Raw genomic sequence first — 25,259 nt, forward strand, 5'->3', positions numbered from 1 at the left:
ACCCAAACAGGAAAGTGTCTGTGGTTACCGTGGCCTTGGGCGGAGGGAGAGAAAAGGGCCTGCCTAGGATGAGATCCTGAGACTGAAGCCACCAAAGAAGGTGCCGTCTGCACAGAGGTGTCAGTTTTATGGACATAGACATGGGTGGAGAAAGGGGCCCATTGGACCACCAGGTCCACTGTAAAACCTGCATGTGATACCTTGCTAGACGAACCATCTGAATGGCAGTGGCCATAGATCCTAGGGTCCGAAGAATAAAGTCAACCGGAGGATGTGAAAGATCTAAGATTGGCATGACCTGCTCCCGGATCAACTGAGGCAATGCTGCGATCTCTGAAATGGAGTGTAGCTGGACTCTTATGAACTCCAACTTTTGCGTGGGGACCAGATTCGACTTCAAAAGATTGACAGTAATCCCCAACTGACTGAACAGGAGAAGGACATAATGGATAGTTTGTGACAATCGATGCCTCGAGGGTGCCGTGAGGAGCCAATCATTGAGTTACGGAAATACCTGAAATCCCTGCAACCTCAGGTGAGCCGCTACCACTGCCATACATTTGGTAAACACCCAGGGAGCTGTGATGAGTCCGAAGGGTAGGGCTCCGAACTGGTAATGATTGGCTCCTAACCAGAAGTGAAGATGTCTCTTGGAGTGCCTGTCTATCTTGATGCGACAGTAAGCATCCTGGAGATCCACAGAGCACATCCAGGCATCCTTATGTAAGACAGGCAAGAAGGACTGAAGAGTGATCATCAGGAAGTTGGACTTTTTGAACGATAGATTCAACTTGCTGAGATCCAAAATAGGATGGAGGTCCCCAGACTTTTTTGGCACTAAAAAGAAGCAAGAGTAAGTTCTGGATCCTCTTTGTCCTGCTGGGACCTATTGGATGACTCTTTTTTGAAAAGCTGTTGAACTTCCTTGAAGGCTAGTTCTCTCTGATGGGGTGGAACATCGGGGGAGGTTATCTTCATATAGGAGGAGGTCCTGAAAAGGGAATGAAATAACCCTTGGAAATGATGTTTAACACCCACTGATCAAAGGTAATGCTTGTCCAAGCTAGTCGGTGAAGGGAAATACGACCCCCGACTGCCTGCAAGGCAGAGCAGTTGGGCAATGCCTCAAGAGCACTGAAAGGGCTGCTCAGAGAAAAGTTCCCTGGAGCCCTGATTTTGAGATCCCCCCCCCTGCCTCTATGGCAGTGTCTGTCATTGAATGATCTCCCCCTGCCTCTGGAAGAGGAATCATCAGGAGTGTCCTGAAGGAAGACTGTGACTTCCAGAACCACATCTTCCTAGTTCCTTGCTGAGTATTGGAGAAAGACTTCTGAGGAGTAGAAAGCTTGATCCCGACGACAGACAAAGTCTTTCCTTCCTGCTCACTACAGGTCAAAGTATTCTTCACGGAGGGACCAAAGAGGGTGGACCCATTAAAGGAAGCATTGGTAAAAAAAAAAAATGCTTTGAAGAGTTCCACAAACCCACTAACCAAGCATGTCACTACATAGCTATGCCGGTACCTGCCACTCGAGAGGTAGCTTTCAAAGCATTGGAAATTAACCTCACTGAGGAATTCACAAGGAATGTCAGAGTAGAAAGCTTGGGAGACACCTTCTTGACATCCTCTGCCGGCAATAACTCTGTAAGGAAAGTGGTGAGTTCTTTGAGCAAGTCCCTTTGGAGGTGGGTAAAGTGTGCCAAGTAATTAACTGCCCTCAGTCTAAAGGTAGCTGAGGTGAACACACGCTTCCCATGCCAGTCTATCACACGGGACTCCCTGTTCAAGGGATGGACCGTGGAGGTCTGCTCTGCCAGGTCCTTCTTGGTGGCAACAGCAACCATGATGGCATCATCCAGAACTCCTTTGCTTCAGAAGGAGCAGTCTACAAGAGGGCTAAGGAATTTATTGGCTCTCTATGGAACTGGCTCCAGAGTGTCGGGCTCCTTCCAGGTCCTGATGACGATAAGATCGAACAACTCGTCAGGAGGGGAGGACACCCAGGAAGTAGATGGTCCTGTCCAGAACACCTTCAGAAACATGGACTCCTCAGAAAACGGGGGTTAAGGAGACCATCTACCCTTCTGCTTCAAGATCTCAAGGATGTCCCCAAAGGAGACATTGTCAGGGGGGAAATCTGTGGGACCCATCTCCATCGAGGTTCATGTCCTCTGTGAGGGACTCAGAGGGTGAGTCCAAGCGCCTCCTCTTACACTTTCTCTTACAAGGTGCCTCCTCCGTGGGGGGCTCCGGGGAGGACTTGGACGATGTGGGGACCCCATGCAGGGAAGAAATCCCCCTGAAGACTAGAATGGGAAGGCTGACCCTGGACAGGATGGGAGGTCTCACCACCCAAGACAGAAAGGGGGAGGGATGGATCAGGAGGGGTGGGAGATGTAGCTCCAGTCCTGGAGAAGGTCCTCCCTACTACCTGGAAGGCCAAAGGGATGGAAGCAGTCTCGTCCCCAACCCTGGAGGGTGAAGTCCCTCGGAGAGGAGGGTCGAGCCCTGATACAGCACCACGGCCCCCAGATGATACCAGTCCAGGACTATCACGGGCTAAAACCCCCAGAGGAAGAGATCAGTCCGAAAAACCAGGACCCTACCCCATCACTCTGGAGCAGGTGCCAACCACTCTGCCACTAGGCCCCCTCTGAGCTGACGGCGGGGGAACAGAGCAGACCAGGGACCCTGACTGGGTCAAGAAAAAGGGAATACTAGACCCCATCCAGATCAGACCACGGGAATTCAAGTTCTGAGAATTCAAAGCCCCTTGGGTTGGAAAAGGAGAATGGAGAGTTGGAGAGGCTCCCATAGCCAGAAGGGCTAGAGATGTCAGAAGCCCAAGCTCTATATGGGCTTTGAGAAAGCTCTTCATCATCCTGTCCATATCGGAAGCCAACAAACTGGATGATCTGAAGGAAGTGGAGGAGTGGGTAGACTTGGCTGGAGACCCCAAGGATCTGTGTCGGTGATCCGGAGTTCGGCTCTGGGGCCTAGGAGCTGACTGGAACAACTGCCTAGAAGAACTAGGTGAGTCTACATCTTCGATAACTATGGGTGGATCTGAAAAGCTTGTCAGATCAGACAGCCTAGCAGAAAGAGCAATCCGATCCAACAAACTGGCCAGATCCAAAGCTGGTCTAGTCTTAACCAGTTCCGAAGGCCTCTGATCTCAGGACAACTTGGAACTGGCAGAAGAATCCAAAGACCACAGATCTGAAGATCTTGGATCCAAGACAGCCCAGGCTGGAGTCAGATCCTGGGATCTAGGATCTGACAGTTTCGGCTTTCTAGAAGCCACTGGAGGCATGGAAGGGGGGGGGGTCTTTCTCTTGGGGTCAGAAGAGGAAGCCTTAGAGGGGGAAACAAAAGGACCCCCTGCACCATACCTTTTATCAGCAGCTTGTTTTAGTAGCCTGCCAAAGCCCTGGGGTTGAATGCAGAACAAACGCTGCAATCAACCTCCAGGTGAGGAGCTCCTAAACAATACAGGTACTAGTCAGAATTGGGCATCTTCTGACTGCACGATGAGAAATTTTTAAAACCAGAGGGCTTTTCAGACATACTTTAAAGAACAACAAAGCCCTAACACTAACAGAAACACTAAAAACAATAAGGGCGCCAAACATGGACGAATGGGGGAAACTATACCACACTCAAAACTAGCAAATCTAAGGGAGGGGAGGTAAACTACTAACTGTAATTACACAAAAAAGACTAAAGGAGCTGGACCTATCAAGATAATCTAAGCTAAGTTAACAAAATCAAGTTAAAGTACTTAAATGAACCAAGAGCCAGATGGATCAAGTCCATAGCAAATGCACGGCAAATGAGATCTGGAGGGTTACAGGGCAGCAGGGTATTTTGGGAGAGGGAGAATCTTGAGCTTTGAGATCTGTCTGTGCTAAGCTGCCATCTCAGATTCAATGTTGGATCCAAGACCCTTCCGTGAGGAATAATGACATGGATAACATCATATCTTTCGCGTCTCACCTCAGAGAAAAACAAGTTAAAAAAGTCAAAAAGAAGGTACACTTTTGGCACTGAAAAATTCTGATAAAATCTAGTCTTAGTACATTAGATGTGGTCAGCATCAACTCTAATGTCAAGTAACAGAATAATCATATTAATACAGTTCTGTTTTAACTGTGCCACAAGAGGCATTACACAATCTACATTAGCATCTAGCATCAAAAGGTGGTGGCTTTCTTCAGTATAATTCACTTACCATCCTGTTGTTTTAGCAGTCCTTGCTGAATATACCGAATGTATGTAAAGAAGTTGCAAACAGAGGTAATCTGTAGAAAGTAGAAAACACATGCAGTTAATGCTTATTGCTCCATTTAGAAAACTAAAGCACAGTGACACAATTACAAATGCCTTTTCTGCAAAAACATCCAAATCAAAGACAAAGTCATGCACAAAATGCAGACGCTTACCCTGTATCTACAAAAGGGAGAAATATAATAGTAATTGCCAGAGTCCCCTAACTTGATTCTGTGCTTGCATGTTTTTGTCTGACCACTTAAGGCGCATTTCCTGCCATAGAAAAACAAGGAAAATAAATTCAATTTAAGAAAAAAAAATCCAAAAGAAATCTCAAAAAACAGTTTTATAAAACACAGATACTAAATCAGAAATGCATTATCTACTATCAATGTAAGAACTCCAAAACAGTTCCAAAATGAAAAAAATGCACAGAGTAAATTAGAAACAAAAAACATTATCAAATAAAATAAAGTACATACATTCTCTAAATTACAAACTGCTCAGTGGCATAACACTTACAGAATTAAAGAAAAGGACTACACATGAATGAAGCAGGCAAGTAAACACAAGCCTGTACAACACTTGAAAGGCATGCTGACAGAATGTCATCTGACAGTAAGGTACCTTACCAATTTCTAGGAAGCATTGACGTGGTACGTTCCCGGGAGTGGGTGTGGGGTGGGAATAGTACATGCTGCACAGATTGATAGGAATCAGGTTTCAATATTACTGCAATACAAAACTGGTAAAACTGAATGGAAAAGTTTTTTCCCCCTTATGTTATAGCTAAAACACCTTTGCAAGCTTTCACTGAAACCTAGTCAAATAAATACTTAAAAACAAGGAAAAATACCTGTTACAGTCCAACTTTCTATTACCACCAATACACCAGTGGTAATAATACTTGTCTAGAGTCCCCCCCCCATCCCTCAATCCTCATACTGATTTGAGTGCTGTTAGGGCACAGGAGTAGTAATCCTTCGTGTTTAGTGTTCCCAGATCCCCATATTGGTTTGAGTGCTATTAACAACACGTATCTTATGTACTATTCCCTGGTGGATAGTGGTCCCCCATCCCAGCAGTACTGTTATTCCTGGTAGCTAGTGGTCCCCCCACCAAATGTTGTAGATTATGCTCATTAGTGTAAGGATCCGTGGAGGTATGACAGCCATCACAACCCACACTCGCGTACACAGACCCCTAACCACCTGATCGCAATCACATAGTCATCAAATCAATTTGTAAGAATATCAGCTCATCTCATTCACTGCAAAACCTCACATCACTCTTACCCAGCCACAAGATCTTATAAATTGCAAGCACACAAACCTACTTCACCCCCTCACTACCCCCCTTATGCTACCTCTCACGTAGGTACATACACACAGAATCTCCTGACCCTCTGTTAACACTAAAATCCCCAGTACTTCCCCTCTTTCACCATGGCTGAACATGGCCTTTTGGCTGTGTTCACTATCATAACGTGGTAGGGGTGGCTAAGTGATTTATATGCGCAAGAAATTTTATGCACCGCTAGGTGAATAAATGAGGTGGTTCTGGGAAAAACAGCACATGGTAAAATTAGCATATGCCCCTTTCCCAGACTACCTCATTTGCATGTAGCTCAGCCTCAGAGACAGCACGATATGGTGCTGCATTTCTTCATGCTGGGGCACCATATTAGGGGATATCTGTGAATTCAAACAGGTTACAGTGGGATGTAGAAAAGTTATGCATCTCACTGTAACTTTTACGAATTCTCCCCAAAAGTGCTGTACTGCTAGGACAATAAAGAATGCAAAGCTCTGTTTTGTGTCTGCAATAATGGCCAAGTAACACAAGTTTATCTAAGCTAATATTACGCATCCAGAATTAAACATACAGCATCTAGTAAAATTCATACTGACACAATCTGTCAGGAAACTACATGCAATTGTCTTTATATAAGGCAATCTAAAATTTAGGGAAATTGCCTTAGGTAAACGAAGCATCATGCCTTTTGACTTCAGGAGGTAAGCTGAGTCTCATATTATCTACACATTTTACCATTTTATTTTTGTACTACATTTCCCTTTACTTTTAGTACAAAATAGAGTGGTAGGGTCGAGTTTTACTTTAATTATAGGGAATGCAAGAGTGGGGTTAGTATTATGCTGCAGAAGTTCAAAGCATGCAGATAACTTATTTATTTAGTTTTATTCCTTTAAAACAATGAAACAGTTTTGCATTTTTCTGGAGAGTTGCAAATATTTGCTAATGCCAAATAGATTTGGCATCTCATTTAGCTTAATATATTACTTTGGGAGTCTGTTTATATTACCTGAAATTAAAACCCTCGATTATTGCCGTTCTTAAGCGGTATCCTGTATAATGACAGTACATTAATTTTGGTTGGATCATCTTGTACATCACATAGACAGATAAGGAATGCCAACTGCTTCATTTTTTGTTTTTTCAAAGAGTGCAACAAATCAAGGAGCATAGCGGCACTTAAATGAAAGAGTGCATGTATAGTGCCATCTACATTTATTGTTTTGTGGTATGTGGTGCGCACTGGGAAATTGTCTTCCATTAAGATAGCTTTCACTTTCCCAGGTTTACACAGTAGTTTCTCTGTTTGATAGCCCATGTGTAGGGTTCACAAAGTCGGGTCATGGTGGTGATGGGTACTAGTTTGGCTTTAGGGATAGTGGTGCACTGTGCTGTCTGCACTGCTGTTCTCCAAAGGACTATCTGATTAACATTTGTTTTATTGCATCTATTACATTGTCTACATGATTGCTGATTATTTGATTGCTCTGAATATCTGGCACTGGTGAAGCTTACACTTTGCATCTTGATTACTGTTTTTAACTGCAGTCACAATCCAGGGCATTAAAGAAGCTGTTTTTATGTAACTGCAGAAGCCGTAATGGGAAATGTGCATTTGTTTGTGCTCAATCTGAGGTCATACTTGCAAGCTGTCACATATTTGCACCATCAGTTGTCTTACTGAACTCCTGAGTTTATTATTTAGTTGTAAGTTAACAGTTCCAAAGAGTGCTTTGAGATTTCTGATTTTGCACTTGGCTTGTAGTATTGGGACTTGCACACTGTCACCAGTACAAGGTAATTTATTCACATGGGTGAGCTCCGCCTAAGGTGCCAAAGCATAAAATAATATGCACACGACTTTACCAAGTTCTACATTGGTTACAGAACAAACTCTTATTCTACTTCTGGTGTATGCTTTTGGTTTGGCCTTGTATTTGCTTCTGATCTCTTTGGGTGCCAGATAGTACATCTCAGTGTCATCCCAGTCTGAGGTTCACTAGATTGTGTCACTTGGTCTGTACTGGAACAGTAATTACTGTTAAGGGGAATGTTTACTTTCTACCTGAATAACTAACTTTAAACTACTCCTGTGGGAAACGCTGTTTCATCTGAGTATTCTTCTGAGTCACCCTGAAGGCTGTTACACAGGGTTTTAGGCTTTATTTAGCATCCTGTTTTTCTCCTGTACTATGCTGTTGAAGCCACTTATACTACTATGATGTTGTTTTCCATACTCGATGCATTTTTTCCAGCGCAGTTCTGTTGAGTTTTTGTAGTAGGCTTTTTTAATACACCGAAAGGAGTACACTTGCTGAATGTTATGCATGTGTTTATATTACTGTATACTGATTGTTCTGACACGTTTGTACCACATCTGTAGTTTCACTTTCTGTGTACTACTCACCTTAGATACTATGCTAGGAGTACAATAATGCATGCCTATTTCACCATACAGTATTCTAGTGTCTGCTGCTGCTCATATTTATCCTCATCTGTCCAAAGCCATATACAATTTGCTTCTCACATTACTCTTTTCAGTTAACTTCCCCATTACCTTACTGTTATCACCTACAAATCCGCCGGTCATCCTCAGACTGCATTTCTCCCTCCAGAGTTTTCATACCAGCACTTGCTTCCCCCCACCCTAGGCCCTCTAATTACTCCTTGTCCCTATCTCTTCATACTTTTGTCTATTGCAGCCCTCACCTACAGCCACTCTCTCATGCTACACTGTGTTACCCCGCTCCAAGGATTTAAATTTTGCTTGTGACATAAATAGGCCATGTTGATGAGACACAAATGTGTCTCAGAGGGTCCCCCTGCACTGGAACAAGCTTCCCATCCATGTGAAGCAGAGTCAAAACATCCCTAGCCCTATTTAAGCATAACTTCGACCAATAGGTGGGAAATTGGAAATCATCCCTGTTGCCACCTGTTTTTTTTCCTGGACTATCCACAAATCAAATCAATTCTCTAGTACTCAGGAAAACACTGTACAAACTCCAGTATTCTGTTTCACAAAAGGAAACAGACTATCAGTGTTTGTTAAATTGGCTGATTTACTATACATTTTTACAGAAAAGCATAGTAAATCGGCTGAAAGCAGGCATCCGAAACAGAAAAAGAGGGTGATGTCACAAAATAGGCAGAGCATGGATGGGAGAGGGGGTGGGAATGGGTGGAGTTATGGGTGATGCCAGGGGCGTGAGCTTAGTCTGGTTTTAGCCACAAAGAAAGCTGGCAACTCTACTGAGGCAAAGCAACTTGCATCAAGAATAGTAGTCTTTTGGGTATAGAAGGGTGCAGGAAGGCTTACAAAACACACTTATTTGTAACATTTGCTTTTAAATTAAGCAGAAGATGCACACTCATTTTAAGAATGTCTTGTGGCTTGGCAAGGGTGATGTGAGCCTTTAAACTGTGAAATTTTGCAGTGGATCAAATGAGTAGAGTAACTGAAGTTGTAACTGGTCTGGCATAGGGTGTTTAGCTAAGAGCTCAGAGACAAGGGTTGATTGGTCAGTTCCAGTGTTTCGATTTTACTTTTGTTTTGTGGTACTTGCTTGTTTTAGTCAAGCTACAAGGTGGTGAGCATTCTGCATCTACCCTGTGCTGATTTCGAAGCTGTTGAGAGAATCTACAAAACTAAGTGCCACTTTTCAATTTACTCTGACTTATACTGCACTTGTATTGATTAATTGTGCTGTTTTATTAACTAGCTCTATATTTTTTCACTGTTTTACTGTTAAACTGTTTAATTAACTGAGTATGAACTGTTCTGCTGTTGTACTTAAGTGTGTATCTGTTCTCCTGTGTTAAGTCGACCTAAAGAGTCTAAATATCTTAAGCATAGTCTGGTTACAGGATTTGCTGTATCCCGATCTGCTTGTGTGATTCCTGTGTTTCCTGCTATGCCATCTTGTGTTGGCTGGGGCCTACCTGCACTTAGTGGGAGTAAGCGAACTGGTGGGAACTAGTATGGCGTAGGGTGTTTAGCTGAGAGCTCAGGGTCAATGGTTGATTGGTCAATTCCAGTGTTTCTATTTTACTTTAATTTTTGTGGTACTTAAACCCCACATATGTGCATCGTGCACTGCCACTGTGCTGTTTTAACCCTTTGCAAAGTATCTCAGCTGCATTTTTTCCCCTTACCAACACTCCTGAGTAAGTGAGGCCCGCTCCTGCAGCTACTGTATTGATTTTATTCAGCCCTACTCACACCTATAGTTACACTCCTCAGACAGTACCCACTCTTCTGTCCCTGATCTGTCTTCCCCAGATTCTGACAACCATGGATGAACAATTTCTTATGGTTTCTCCTGCTAATCTGGTTGATATGGACATCCTGAGACAGTGTAACAACTGCCTCATACACACAGACAACCCTCTACTACTACTGTGGGAAGAAATAGCCAGGGAATTGTTATGGCTAGGCTTGTATAGGCCCTAGGGCTGATAGCCTAGTACCAACCTATGAACCACCTAGGAATACAATATGCGAGAGATGCAATTACATTAAGAACCTATAATCCTTGCTGTCTTAATCACAAGCCAGTACATCTAGCACTGAGAAGGTTGTCTGCTCAAACACCACACCTCTAACATGACCCACACCTGTACAACACACTCCCACATATGTGGAGTTTCTCAACAAAAACATACTAAACAAAACAGACCATCGAGGCAAAACACACACACATTACAACCCACAGCACCAAACACCACACATAGTACACACTCGTGTGACTCATAGGCTATAAGGCCCAGCCACAAACCCAAAATACCAGTCATAGGAGACTATCATAAGACACACAGATGTGCCCCTCACCAAGCTAGAGAAGGAGAAATTTGCAGTAAGTTGCTTGTCAGGTGCTAGAATCTGCCATATCACGCATACACCCAAGTCTCTCAACAACAGGTACTGCTATGGCTATCACAATGCATGTTGCTGTGAATGACTTGAGATGTACCTCTCCGGACTATTTGATGAGAGACATAATTGAGGTCACTGAATGTGTGTCCCAGGCAGGTATGCCCCTAACCTTAAGCATCATCCTACCGTCACCCACAGTGATGCCTGAATACAAACAGAAAATGACCGACTAACAACTGGCTTAGTTTCTGGTGTCATTCCAAGGGGATCCAGTACCTGACAGTCTGGAAGGACATGACAGACAGACCACGATGCTCTGCTAGAGATGGCTTTCATCCATCTCCCTTGGGCTTCTGGTAAAGACTCTTGCCTCCTCTGTAGTGCCTTTTTCAGGCAAAGTAATGAGGGCAAAGTTACCAAGGTGAAAAATTCTGCTAAACAAAATTTAAAGGTCATGCTGCTAAACGCTAGCAGTCTTAATGTGCAACTGCACTCACTGCAAGCATTCCTTGCCTTGGAAGATGTTGACATTTGTGCAGTCAATGAAACCTGGTACAACACTGCGGAGAGGACCCCGGCCTTACCAGGTTACTCATCCTAGCATACTTTCAGACCCCACATGGAGGGCTACAAAGACAAAAGAGGTGGAGTTTCAATATTTCCCAAAGACATACACACCTCAGGCTCGTCAAACAGTATGACGCACAGGAGACAACTCCAGGTGCAGGTAAATGATGACAAAACACCCATTCAAATCATAGTTAACTACAGACCCCCAAACCATGACTCAGGATGCCCACTCCACCTATCTGGACTTACTTGAATCCATCAAGATTCAACCCTCTATCCTAACCCTGGGCTACTTTAACTACCCAACCATAGAGTGGAAGACCTATTCTCGCCCAAACACTAATACCCAGCGATTCCTTAAATTTGTCTCTTGCCTATGCATTGGATCAGCTGGATGGCACCCCCAAGAGAGGTGACAATATCCTGGACCTGGTACTAAGCAACATGTGTAGCCACTGTAGCACCCCTACAGTGTCATCCTCCTTGGTAAGATATGACCATAAAGTGATCACTTTCGAAGTCACCATCGCCCCTGACCCCCTCCCTTTGCCAGGGTCAAACAAAAAAAAAGCTTTTCCAAAGCTGCGTATACCTGAGAGCAGGTATAAGCAGCTTCATAGCCACTGTCCCTTCAGTTGGAACTAGCACTAATGCCCAAGCCTACCCCAAAAAGCTATATGAGCACCTACATAGCTGTATGGATTCAGCAATACCCGAAAGAACCAAATCATCTTCCTCAAAGAAGAGTAAACCTATCTGGTGGACAGTAGCAATAAACTCTATAATAAAAGGAAAAAAAATGGCTGTCCAGAACCAAGAAGGAGCAGGTGACAAGTTGGAAGCAATATCTCCGTCTGAACAAGCAAATAAGGTCATTGGTGAAATTCTCTAAGGCTAACTTCGCAAGTCCAAACTAGCCACATCCACTAAGGACAATCACAACGCCTTCTTCACATATGTCTGCAATCTCAAAGGTAACACCCAAATCTGCTCTGAACAGGTGGTCAAGAACACTACAAAGACAAATGCCGTAGATATAGCCAACCTGCTGGCAGACAGCTTCAGTGAAAACTTCACCCCCTCCATCCCCACATCAGTAAACCAGGACATCCCCAGCACTTGACTCCTCCCCTCATCATCAGGGAGTAGGTCTTTAATGCCCTCTCAAAGGCAAAAAATACAACCTCCATGGGACCCAAAAACAACCCTGGCTGCATCCTACATGAACTCAGGCAAGAGCTCTCAGCACCATTAGGCACCTATTCAACCAAAGCCTGAGCACCAGCTTCATCCCACCTGAATGGAGGACGGCCACTGTCATCCCTCTACACAAAGGTGGAGCGTCCACCAAGCCAGGCAATTATAGGCCTAGCAGCCTAACTAGCCTGATCTGCAAGGCCATGGAACGCATTACCATGGACATTATAAACAAGGACATTGGCAACCTCCAAATGCTCGACCCCACACAGTTTGGTTTTGTTAAAGGGAGATCATGCCTGTTAAACTTTGAAACAGTCACCAAAGCCATGGATGAGGAGAAGATAGTGCACATCGCCTGCCTTGACCTAGCCAAAACCTTTGACATTATTCCCTATTCAGGCACAATTGATATTGTCACCAGGTGGGTAGCTAGCTGGTTCATTGACAGAATCCACTCAGTCAAAATAGGGAAACCACCTCTAGTAGTAGATCCGTAATGGGCGGTGTACCCCAAGGATCAGTCTTGGGGCCTCCACTGTTTTGAGATATACTTTTCTGAGGTGCAAGCCCAAACCAGTGGTCTGTGGCTGACCAAGTTTGCAGATGACTGCAAGTTGAGCACGGTCTTAAATTCCCCTAGTGATGTGAACATCCTCCAAGAGGACCTTACTCAAACTAATGACTGGTGCCAGAAGCATGGTCTCAAACAGAATGGTAAGAAATGTATCATTATCCCCTTTTGGGGAAAATGGTGTCCCCACTAATTGTCACATTAGTAACAATGCACTAAGCATGCAATCAGTCAGGAGGGACTTGGGCACCCAGGTTGATAGCAACCTGACATTTGACCACCACATTGCCTCTGTTGTATGGAAGGTTTTCTACATGGTCCACCTCATAAGTAAGGGTATTTTATCTAGGAACAAGGAGGTCTTAACATCCCTGTACTCCTCCCTTATTAGACCCATTATTGAGTACAATGCTCCCTTCAGCTGGAAAGACCACAGAGGTTCCTGACCAGGAAAATCCAGGGTCTCAAACAGCTGACCTATACAGATAGGCTAAATGCCTTGTCTCTCTACTCAGTCTTGTACAGACTGCTCAGAGGCGATCTGTGTCTGGCATACAAGGCCATCTTGATGGAGTTGCTGCATATCCGTAAGTCAAACTCCACTCGCGCAACCCACATGCAAGGCCTCAACCTGGTCTGTGACATTAATGGAACTTGTTGGCGGGATAGATTTGTGTCCCAAAGACTTCTCCCATCTGTGGAACAGACTTCCTCTCCATGCCAAGCAGATTACCTCTAACTCTTTAAGAGGAACCTGGATGACTGGATGGGAGATAGAAAATACACTCCTGGGATCCCACCCGTGTCCCTGTTGGACAGGAGAAACAGGTGCTGACTTTGTGGGAACATGGATGAAATTCTTGGCTCGGCTTATAAGGGCCTCTAGGCCAATAGCCTAAGTATCATCCTATGAACCTATAAATTGTCCATAGAAGCTGTGTTGTGAGCAGCAGTTTGTCTTCATATAGACTGGCATCAGCAGTAGCTTATCTGCCTTATGGCCACTAAGTGCCAGGCCAAGTTCCAGATCCCCAACTCTGCAATGAAGTAAATGCATAAATTGGAGAATGAATGAACTGAATGATATAGTATGGGAAAAGAGTCAACAAACCTAACAAGGATTTAAATTTTGGTTTCTTCTCAAGTGGATTATATGATAATTTCAAATAATGCAAAACTGAATTTAAGTTGTACAAACACATAATGAAACACCATGTATTCTCTTACAAAGCCTATCTGTCATTAGAAACTGCCCTCCAATTCTGACTGCACATTTTGGTCCAACTTGTAATATTTTTTTTCTAATTAAAGCGACCCACTGTTAAAAGCCGCAGCATTTGCAAAAACACTCATTCTGAAAACAATGGAGTAACAGTAACACTAGCTCATAGTATTTGATGACATAAGGAATTTTAACAGAAAAACTGACATGAAAACTTTGTTGATTATGTATGAACAAGAAAAACTTTGTTAACCTAATTAGGTGCAGAAAAACAGCAACACTGGAAAATCTAGGCAAAACAAATAAAAGAAAGCAACCCAATGTTAATATTCACATCAATTGTATTAGGAAAAAGTTTTGTGAGGACTTCAGTGGTCAGGGAAAAATTAACAAAAAAATCCATGAGAACCAAACAGGACTGTCAACCAAGCATCCAGTCACACCGGAAACCATCAGATGGGAAACACTGTGCAAAACAGTGTTCAATGCAGTTTAAAACAAAATAGCATGTTAAGGCAAAAAAATAATACACATTAAATTTGCACATTTTACTCAAAAAAGCAAGCAACATAAACTACAATAAAATAAAAATTATCATGATAAATTCTACTTTCCCCATTTTCTACATGGAGTTGGGGTACTGTCTCAGCTGTTACCATCATGCCACTCTTCTACCTTCTTCGACACTCATGCCTGACTGTTGCAGGTCTTCTCTCACAATCTATACACCTCTTTGCTAGATGCTTTCCTTTCCTCTTGTCTTCTTCCTATCTGCCCTAAATCTTCACCAAAGTGGCTTCTGCTTTTCTGTACATGTGCCTGAACTAACCTAACATGTTCTCTTTGGCCTTTTGAGCAACTGGAGTTACTTTGGCTTCTACTCTTCTTTGTCTGTCCCACGGTGTGTGTCCTGCCACCTGTCTCACGTACTTCATCACCTCTACCTTCCTCAACTGCTCTGCCTTTACTGACTTATTTTTTGGCTTCTCTGGCAGCCTTCTGTCATACAGTACCCCTGACACTGTGCCACCTGGCTGCAGCTCCTCTGATTCTAGCTCTGATCTCCTCATTCAAAATGCCCTTCTTCTCAACCACCACTGCCAGATTTGTTGTTCTTAACCTGTTCCACAATTTTCATTCTATCTCAGTTTTCAGCTTCTTCTGATTTCCCTCCTTTGTTGCCATTACAACAGTCATCAATGCAATCAGTTTCATTCCATGTGCCTTCAGTTTTACATTCCATTCCCACCCTTTGCTGAAGTTCTTGCTTAGAGTCTGCCTGTAATGCCATATTGTCTGCATACAGCAACTTTGTTGGTCTGTCCCCTCCAACCTGTTTGCTGATGTATTCCAACAGCAGTGGGCTCAGAGCTGAACTATGATGCACACCCACTTCTAATGGTAACCAGTACTTGAGCCATTGGGTCTTTGGACATAGCACTGTTTCTGGGATTGCAAAACACCACAGGACTGCCTAAATCAGTTTTCTTGGGACCTTGTCATATACTTTCTCCAAGCCTAGAAATTCCTAGCTGGATTCTTTCTTCATCTCTAGCTTCTTCACATGTACCCATCTCACTGCAAACATCTGGTCAGTTGTGTTGCATCCTGATCTGAATCAGAACTGCTCATTTCCCACCCTACTTTCTACTCTGCATATCTGGTGTCAATCACCCTCTCCAGATCTTTTGTGCAGTGGGAAGGAGTTTGATACTTCTCTACTGCTCACAAATTGTGAATCTCCCCTTTGTTCCTGAGCACTGGCACTAGTATGAATATTTTTCAGTCATCTAGCTTACATCTTACTTTCTTTCCCATACTGCTAGCATTACCCTTTGGAGCCATTTCTCCCCTATCTCACCCAACATATTTACCATATCTGTTGTGACCTCATCTGAGTCTGATGCTTTCCCTGACTTCATTTTCCTTAATGTTGCTCTTACTTCAATGGTGGACTTCTCTTCTTTCATCATAGGCTATGTCTGGGGCAGCACAGCTTGTGTGGGGTTTTCTGCATTCAGAAGCTGCTAGACGTACTCTTTCCATCTGTCTTTGATGTCCAGAGGACTGGTAAGCCAGTTCTTCTTTATCTTTATGTCTTTGTCTTGCAACCATATATATATTTTTTTGTGCCATCTACTGAGTCATTTTTCCAGAAGCTAGTAGAGTGCCTCTAATGCCTTGTTGTTTTCTATTACTGTGACCCCCTTACCCTCCTTTTTGTCAAATAGTATTCCTTTTTAGCCTGGTCCTTCATTTCTATCCCAGTTTTTCCTGCACTCCTCTTTTCTTCTGATGTCTTCCTGGACTTCTGCATTCTACCACCATCCTCCTTTATGTACCTTATTTCTACACATGGCTCGGATGCATATCTGTTCTGCAGTCCTCGCACATACTGTTTTGAAGAGCTGCCATTTTTCTTTAACTTCACCTATTTTTTCTTCTTCCTGAGGTGCTAGTAATTCCTTGAAATCTTGTTCTTTCTCTCCAGTCAACTCCCAGGTCTTCAGCCTAGTCTCTGGAGACTTTACAGCTGACATGCTCTGGGCAGACTGTTTCACTATGCATGACTTTGCAATCACTGATTCGAGCAAAGTGCTTCTTCCTTTCTAGAAGAAAGTCTACTTTCTGCTTACTGCTAATCCCTTAATGCCTATAGACCCAGTTGGCTGTCTATCATTTTATGGTCTCTTTACCCTACCTGGCTTTACCTTGAATGGCTCAGAACACGGGGAAGATAAAGTCAGTCCTAAAGGAATCAAGCAATCTTGGCTACCGTGCCGCCCATTACCAAAGAAATTAAAACAGGTCTCTCTACCTGTGTTGTTCTAGTTAAATGAACTGTCAGAAATATATCCTATCTGCCCTAAATCTTCACCAAAGTAGCTTCTGCTTTTCCGTACATGTGCCTGAACTAACCTAACATGTTCTCTTTGGCCTTTTGAGCAACTGGAGTTACTTTGGCTTCTACTCTTCTTTGTCTGTCCCACGGTGTGTGTCCTGCCACCTGTCTCATGTACTTCATCACCTCTACCTTCCTCAACTGCTCTGCCTTTACTGACTTATTTTTTTATTTTTTTTATTATTACTGCACCTCAAAGAAGGGGGGGGGGTAGCTGTTTTATATAAAACTACACTCAATGTAACTATTTCCAACTCTCGACAAGCTCCTCAAACTGATAAAGCTGAAATACTCATTACAAAACTACAAATTAACCAACACAAATCTATAAACATTGGCTGCATTTATATCCCACCAGGTAACAACACTAATACCCTTGAAGATATCCTACAGTGGCTGTCCATAAACTGCCCACAAGAAACTATTGTTCTCAGAGACTTTAATATAGACTGGAAAAAGAAGTTAAGTACCTACCATAATGTTCCATGTTAGTTGTCTTCATCTCGCCTTCTTTCTTGCTGGTTGGGATCGGAGCCGATCTTCGGCTCCGACTCGGCCATCTTCTATAGCTCGAGAGCTGTTTACTGGCTCGAGGCTACCCCTTATCCCATGATGCCTAGTGCTAGCTACCCAGATCTCGTTTGTAAAAGCTAACCCCAGACATAGCCAGAGAATCAACCTGTCCAAACAAACAGGTTGAGCATACCTGTCATACTCTCTAAGTCAGTAGAGGAAACAAACCAGAGAACACTCAGCCAGTGAAACCAGAACTCCTCTTGATCCAATAGGACAGGGGGACGGAGGGTGGGACACAAGAAAGAAGGTGAGATGAAGACAGCTAACATGGAACGTTATGGTAGGTACATAACTTTATGTTAAGCTGTCTATATCGCCTTCGTCCTTGCTGGTTGGGACAGCGTCCCTAGCACCTACAATCCTGGGCGGCTCATTGGAACAGACTCTTCAGAACAGTGGAACCAAAGTCAGCTCTGCTCCTGGAGATCATATCTAGAAATAAAGGTATGAGGATTTGCCCACGTAGCAGCTGTACAGACAGAATCCATGGGCAACCTAAATTGGAAGGCTACAGAGGTGGCCAAAGCCCTAGTAGAATGACCTTTCAGTTTGATAGGCAACTCTTTGTTTCTCAATTGATAAATGAAAGTAATAATGTGAGATAACCACCTGGATAAGGTCACTTTGGAAACTGGAAGACCTTGTTTGCCCAGAGCATAGGAAAGGAATAGTTTGTCCGACTTCATTATGTCCTTCGACCTATGCAGGTAAAAACACAGTTGTCTATGAACATCTAATTGATGTAATTTGTATTCTGCCTTGTTGGTGTGGTTGGGAAAAAACACAGGAAGGTCTATACATTGGTTTAAATTATTTTCTGAGCAGACTTTCGGAAGGAAAGCGGGATTAGTCCTCAGAGCAACCCTGTGCTTATGAAAAACTAAGTATGGAGGATGGACACATAGTGCCTGAAGTTCAGAGACATGTCTGGCTGAAGTAATAGCTACCAGAAAGAGAGTTTTCCAAGATAGAAACTTAATGGAGCAGGATGCCACAGGTTCAAAAGGGGGCAAAATTAAGGAGGTTAGTACCAAATTTAGGTCCCGAGGAGGGGGATCTCTCACTGGGGGTCTAAGGAGAGTAGTCCCTCTTAGAAAAGCTTTACAAAGCTTATGGGACACGATATTTGCATTAGAGAAGCCACCATGAAAGTTTGAAATGGCCACTAATTGAACCCTGATTGTAGCAGAAGCAGACCCAGAATGAAAAAGTTCTGCTAGGAACTCCAAGATTTTGTGGACTGGGGCTGAAAGGGGATCTATGTTCCTAGCCTCTGCCCAACAAGAAAAACGTTTCCATTTGCTAGCATAAGTCCTTCTAATGGCAGACTTGTGCGAGGAGACAATAATTTCACGTACGGCCAGGGAAATGCTGTGAAGCCTAGCTAAGGTTGGAAGTGGAGCAACCAAGCTGTGAGCTGGAATGTTTGGAGGGATTGATGCAGCCTGCCTGATTGATGAATCAGCAGGTCTGGAATTGGATCCAGAGTCCAGGGCTGATCGAGAAGGTAACGGTGCAGGAATGGAAACCAATCTGTCGAGGCCAGTAGGGGGCAATGAGGATCATTTTGCAACCCAACAATATTGCTTTCTGTATGAGTTTCGATATCAGGGGAAACTGAGGGAAGGCATAAAGAAGTACCTGAGGCCAATCGTGGACTAGAGCATCTCTGGGTGTGTGACCTGGAAGCGGAAGAAGGCAAAAGTAGTTGCTGCATTTGCTGTTGGAACGGGATGGCAAAAAGATCACAGCAAGGCTGTCCCCATTTGCGGAAAATAAGATCCGCAACTTCCTGATTCAGAGACCACTCGTGAGGCATTAGGATAGCTCTGCTGAGCCTGACCGCTATGATGTTGGACTTCCCAGGGATGTGCGTCGCAATCAGAAAACGTTGGGAGGAAATCGCCCACTGCCACAGTCTGAGTGCTTCTCGACACAGGGGGTAGGACCTGGTTCTGCCCTGCTTGTTGATGTACCACACCACTGACATGCTGTCTGTTTGAATTGCAATGGTCCCGGAAGGAAGAGAGTCTTGAAGAGCTTGCAATGCTAGGAGCACGGCTCTCATTTCTAGGACATTTATGTGCAGATGGTACTCGTGAGGTTGCCAAGTGCCTTGGACTGTCCTGCCCAGATAATGCCTCCCCCCCCCCCATCAGGGAGGCATCTGTGGTCACTGTGGCTACCGGAGGGGGATGAATGAAGGGTCTGCCCTGAGTCACTAGTGGGGAGACCATCCACCATGAAAGGTGCCTTTTGCATGCTTCTGTAATCAGGATCATATGAACCATGGGCAGCTCTTGGAAAGATCACTGTGTGAACAGAAGCCACTGTAGGATCCTCATGTGAAAGCGGGCCAGTGGGATTAGAAGAATTGCCGCTGCCATGGAACCCAGAGTTTGAAGGATGAATCTGACTTGAATCCTTTCGCTCTGCATCAGAATTTGCACTTGCTGGCGAATTAAAGATACCCTGTCAGACAGAAGCGTTGCGGACATGTTCCTGGTGTCCAAGTCTGCTGCTATATAGGTGATAGATTGACAGGGCAACAAGGCAGATTTTTCGAAGTTTATTGTGATGCCTAGCTGGAAGCAGATTGTGATTGTGTAGTCCCTGGCTTGCAGAAGTTGATGCCTGTAGTAGCAGTGAGGAGCCAGTCATCTAGATATGGAAACACCTGGAATCCTTGACGTCTCAGGTGAGCCGTGACCCCTGCCATACATTTGAACACCCTGGGGGCTGTGGTGAGATCAAAGGGCAGAGCTCTGAACTGATAATGACTGGCTCCCAGCCGGAAGTGAAGGAATCTCCTGGAGCGCCTGTCCATTTTGATGTGATAGTATGCATCCTGAAGATCTATGGAGCACATCCAATTGTCCTGACTCAGAAAGGGTAGAATGGACTGTAGCGTGACCATCCGAAACTTTGTTCTTTGAACAGACTTGTTTAGTCTGCTGAGATCCAGAATCTGTCTCCAGTCCCCTGTCTTTTTTGGTACCAAAAAGAACCTTGAGTAAGTTCCGGATCCATGTTGGTCTGCTGGAACTTCCTGGATGACTCTTTTTTTCTAGCAGTTTTGAAACTTCTATGACTGCTTGGTCCCTCAGATTGGGTGGAACATCTGGAAGGGATCTGCTTGATGGTGGTGGGGGGGGGGTGAGAGAAAGGGATTTTGTAACCTCCGGATATAATTGACTGTACCCATTTGCCTTGGGTAAAACTTTGCCAGGCTTTTGGGTAAAGTGAAAGTCTTCCCCCGACTGCCTCCAGAGACGGGCAGCCGGGCAACCCTTCAGGGATGCTGAAAGGGCTTCTCAGAGAAGGATTCTCTGTTGCCCTGGTTCTGCGGACCCCCTCTGCCACGAGGGCAGTGTCTGTTGTTGTTGTTGTTTCCCCCTCTGCCCCTGCAGGAAAAATCACTACGTGTGTCAGGTGAGGCTCCCTGGGATTTTCGGAACCACATTTTACCACTCTTCTGACCCTTGGGGTATGGTCTGGAAGGAGTAGAAAAACGGACTCCCACAGCAGAGAGAGTCTTGCCTTCTTGCTCACACCTAGTCATTGGTCCAAAAAGAAAGGAACCATTAAAGGGGGTGTTGGTGAATGATGCTCTTAAAAGGTTCCACAAAGTTACACAGCCGCATCTATGCATGTCTCCCAAGGGCCACGCCCGTACCTGCGGCTCTACTCGCACTATCGGCTGCATACAAAATGAGCCTCATGGAGGAGATGACTACAGAATTAAGGGTCGCCAGCTGGGAAGCCACTTTAGCTTGAGCCCCCTCAGCTGATGGATCTTGAAGGGCATCTCCAAGCTCTTTAAGGAGATCCCTCTGAAGCTGGGTACAATGGCATAAGTAGCTCAGTGACCTCATACAAAAGGTCGTTGAAGCAAACATTCGCTTCCCTTATCTGTCCATGGTCCTAGATTCCTTGTTAGGAGGATTGACAGACGAAGAAGTTTCCGCTAACTCCTTTCTAGTGGCTGCTGTTACCACCATGGCATCCACAGGAACACCTTTGGTAAGGAACTGCTTATCAAGGGGTGCAGTGATAAACTTGCTAGGTCTCCTCGGGGTTGGTTCCACTGTATCCGGGGCTGACCGAGCCTTTCGAGCCACCGCAGACATGAGTGAATCAAAAGGCGGAGAAACCCAGGAGGTGGAAGGTCGGGAACCGAACGCATCCAGGAATACAGACTCATCCTCGGTAGGGGCTAGGGGATTCCAGTTCCCCCTCTGCTTAAGCATTTCGAGGATGTCCGAAAAGGAAACATCTTCAGAGGGGGATCTCAGGGACCCTTCCGAATCATCTAAGTTTGTATACGAAGTGACACACTCAGGGGAGTCAATGTGCTTTCTCTTGCACTTCTTCTTACGAGGGGGCTCCTCTGAATGATCAGGGGAGGCCACAGAAGAAGAGGAAACACCCAATGGGGTGCCCTGGAGAGCCGGTTCCCCATACTTGGGGTCTGGAGGAGGAGCAGAGGTTGTCGCAGGCACTGCAGGGGACGGAGCCGGTGGGGTCGATCGTGGAGCTGACTCAGAGGTCAGCACGCTCCTCATGACATCGAAGGCGTCCCTGCCACGATGTAGAGAAGGATCCAGTTCCGAGGAAATCAGAATCCTTCTCCGCCCAGATGGGGATGGCTCCAAGGTTGATGTATGAGCCGAACTCACCTGCACAGAAGCTCCAAGAGGGGGAATGGGGTCGGACAAGGGTCCGATGCCACTCGCCCCCTCGGAGCCGACGAGGGAGTCTTGGCGCCCAGATCCCTCGATGGGCAGTGCCATCGAGGGAATCGGAGCAGACGACAGAACCAAAAAAAGAAATAGTTATCGGAGCCGACGGTTCCACGACTCGAACTCCGGCTCCGAGCTGTAGTCGGAGGAGGAACATCGATAGAAGTGGACGCAGCCGATACCTGTTGAGGAGGGCTGGACAAGATCTTGGCAAGTGCCTGTGACTTCAGCAACCTACTGACCACTCTTGCCACATCGTGATCCAAGAGCCTAGAGGACCGAGAGGAATGGGAAGACCTGTGACTGCGCTCACTCTGAAGTAGAGGAGACCGCGGAGCCGAATGTATGGATTCCAGGGAAGGGGACCTTAGCCTTTTGTGGCTCCGCGATGGCTCCGAAGATACTGATGGAGCCGACGGGGAGATAGTCTCATTGGTTCCGGCCGGAACCGAAGTAGCAGGTAAAGTTTGAACCAATGACGGCTCTGAGCTTTGAGCCGACGATTTGGTCGGTTTGGAGGATTTCACAGGCTGACTCTTGGCCGGTGAATCCTGAGGCTTTAAAAGACCCCTGAGAATAAGCTTATTCTTACGCTCCTGCAGAACTCTTGGACTAAATGCATGGCATATAGGACAAAAGTCCTGCAGGTGCACTGCGCCTAAGCAGTAGACGCAAGAAGTGTGCCCATCTGTCAGAGATATTTTCTGACAGCATGCGTCACACTTCTTGAATCCAGACACATTGGATTCTTTAGACATATCCAACAAAATACCTCAAGAGATACTACACTGGTCTTAGCCAAAAAGCGATAAGTGAACAACAAAATACCACAACACAGCATCAACAAAGGGTAGAGAGAGGGGGGAGGGGAAGAACTCTCTAAATTAAACGAGTTCTAAAGGGGAGGAAAGGAACTACAACAACACACTAAACTAATGATAATAGAATAAGACTAAAAGTTAACTATAATTCTTAAGAAAAAAGCTATTTATGAAGAAAAAAAGTTCTATAATAAACTTATACAAGCCTGAGCCAGTAAAACGACACCTCGCAGCTGAAGCAGCAAACGAGATCTGGGTAGCTAGTGCTAGGCATCATGGGATAAGGGGTAGCCTCAAGCCAGTAAACAGCTCTCGAGCTATAGAAGATGGCCGAGTCGGAGCCGAGGATCGGCTCTGATCCCAACCAGCAAGAACAAAGGCGAGATAGACAACTTATCATATGTTCCTCAGACTTCCCTACCACCCACATAAATCTATATGGTTTCTCCCAAACCATAATCTCGACCACTAGAACTAGCAATCCCAATAACAAAGTATACTAGATTGGATTCTCACAAATAACCCTCCCCAAATGTATATAGCAGGCACCCAACCTGAAGAAATAAGTGATCACTTCCCAACTTATATACTCAGACAAAAAACTGATATCCCTCAAACACCTAGCTTCAGAACTACTAGGAGCAAGAAGAGCTTCAATCAAACTGAATTCCAAATAGAACCTCAGTCATGTAACTGGAAAAGACTAAAATTACTCCCATTAGACGAAGCAGTATCATACTTTAACTCTACATTTCTTACAATCTTTGATAATCATGCACCTACCCGGACCATCAGAATCAAGAAAAAAGTAGCACCATGGCTATCTAAAGAAACTAGACAAAAAATCATAAATAAAAATAAAGCCTGGACCTCTTGGAAAACCAATAAAACCACAAAGGATCAACTTGTATATAAACAGCTAAGGAATGATGCAAAAAAGTCTATAGCCCTAGACAAAAAAAAATATTACTATAACCTGCAACATAAACATCAAAATCAACCTCAAAAATGTTGGTCCAGTTTAAACAATCTTCTGCACCCCGGAAACACTATTACCCCTGCCCCCGCGTCCACCCTCCAAAAACCTCCAGAAAATATTGCCAACATCTTCAACACATTCTTTACGGAAACCATACAATCCCTTACCAACTAACTAGGCCCCAATAACCTAGACCCAATTGACCCCATATCCAACACCCACCCCTCCTTTAACTTTCAACCAGTACCAATATCACTTATCCGATTCTTAATAAAGAACTTGAAACCCACCACTCTATCAAGCAGACCTACTCCCTGCTGAATATCTTCAAAAAGCTGCAGACACAATAGCATATCCCATCTCAATATTAATCAACAGAACCATCTTGGAAGCATATATCCCCCTCCATCTCCATAAAGGGGGTAACTCCACTGACCTATCAAATTATCAGCCTATTGCCATCCTGTCACCTCCGGCTAAAATTATGGAAAAATGTATCCATAAGCAACTTTTACATTACCGCAATTTGCACAATCTCCTAGCTCCCTCTCAGCATAGATTTAGACCCCACCACAGTACGACCTCAGCCTTTCTAGCCTTCTCACAGACAACAAATTAAAATTATAATAATAATACTCTCTCCTCTGTCCCCTTTCTTGACCTAACCAATTATTTTTTATTATTCAATTATTTAATTTTTTTGGCGCCTAAAACGCTTTATAAGGAGTGTATCAAGTTATAGTCAATGGTTCTGATGAAATCTGCTTGTATTGCGGATGAAAGCGCTTAACCAGACTTGGATATTCGTGGTTTTTGTATTGTGAACTGTCAATAAATATTGGTGTTACCCTCACTGCCCGAGCGGAGGTTTTATTGGACTTACAGCCTTGGGAATTCTTTGGTTCGTACTAACCAGGGAATTTGATATGGTAAACCACCAACTACTCCTTGGAACACTAACAACTCTCGCCATAGATAGCCTGGCAATACGCTGTTTTCAGTCCTAAGTGGCAGACAACAAGCGGTGCTATGGAAGTATAGCATATCCTCTCTACTGCCAGTCACCCTTGGAGTTCCTCAAGGGTCCATACTAGGACCTCTCCTATTTTCCATCTTCATTAATGATCTTCATACAGTCATCCCCAAAGCAACCTGCATTCAATATGCAGATGACTCTACCCTAATCTGTTCCACCACCTCCCCAATAGACCTGCAG

At 44.5% G+C, this 25,259-nt stretch overlaps 1 protein-coding gene across 3 annotated transcripts in view; it reads right to left on the reverse strand.

Annotated features, from left to right (window-relative positions):
* LOC122815473 (RAB3A interacting protein) overlaps positions 1–25,259 on the reverse strand; it is a 1,760,500-nt gene that overhangs the window by 167,898 nt on the left and 1,567,343 nt on the right. For all 3 annotated transcript variants that reach the window (XM_044087996.1, XM_044087994.1, XM_044087995.1), the window contains 2 exons: positions 4,444–4,543; positions 4,233–4,302 (listed from right to left, as the gene is read on the reverse strand). In XM_044087996.1, coding sequence (XP_043943931.1) covers positions 4,233–4,302; positions 4,444–4,543 — 170 coding nt within the window. The remainder of the gene's footprint in view (positions 1–4,232; positions 4,303–4,443; positions 4,544–25,259) is intronic.

The sequence above is a fragment of the Protopterus annectens genome, chromosome 11.part0 (genome assembly GCF_019279795.1).
Source record: "Protopterus annectens isolate FY-2018-M chromosome 11.part0, PAN1.0, whole genome shotgun sequence".
Lineage (NCBI taxonomy): Eukaryota > Metazoa > Chordata > Ceratodontiformes > Protopteridae > Protopterus > Protopterus annectens.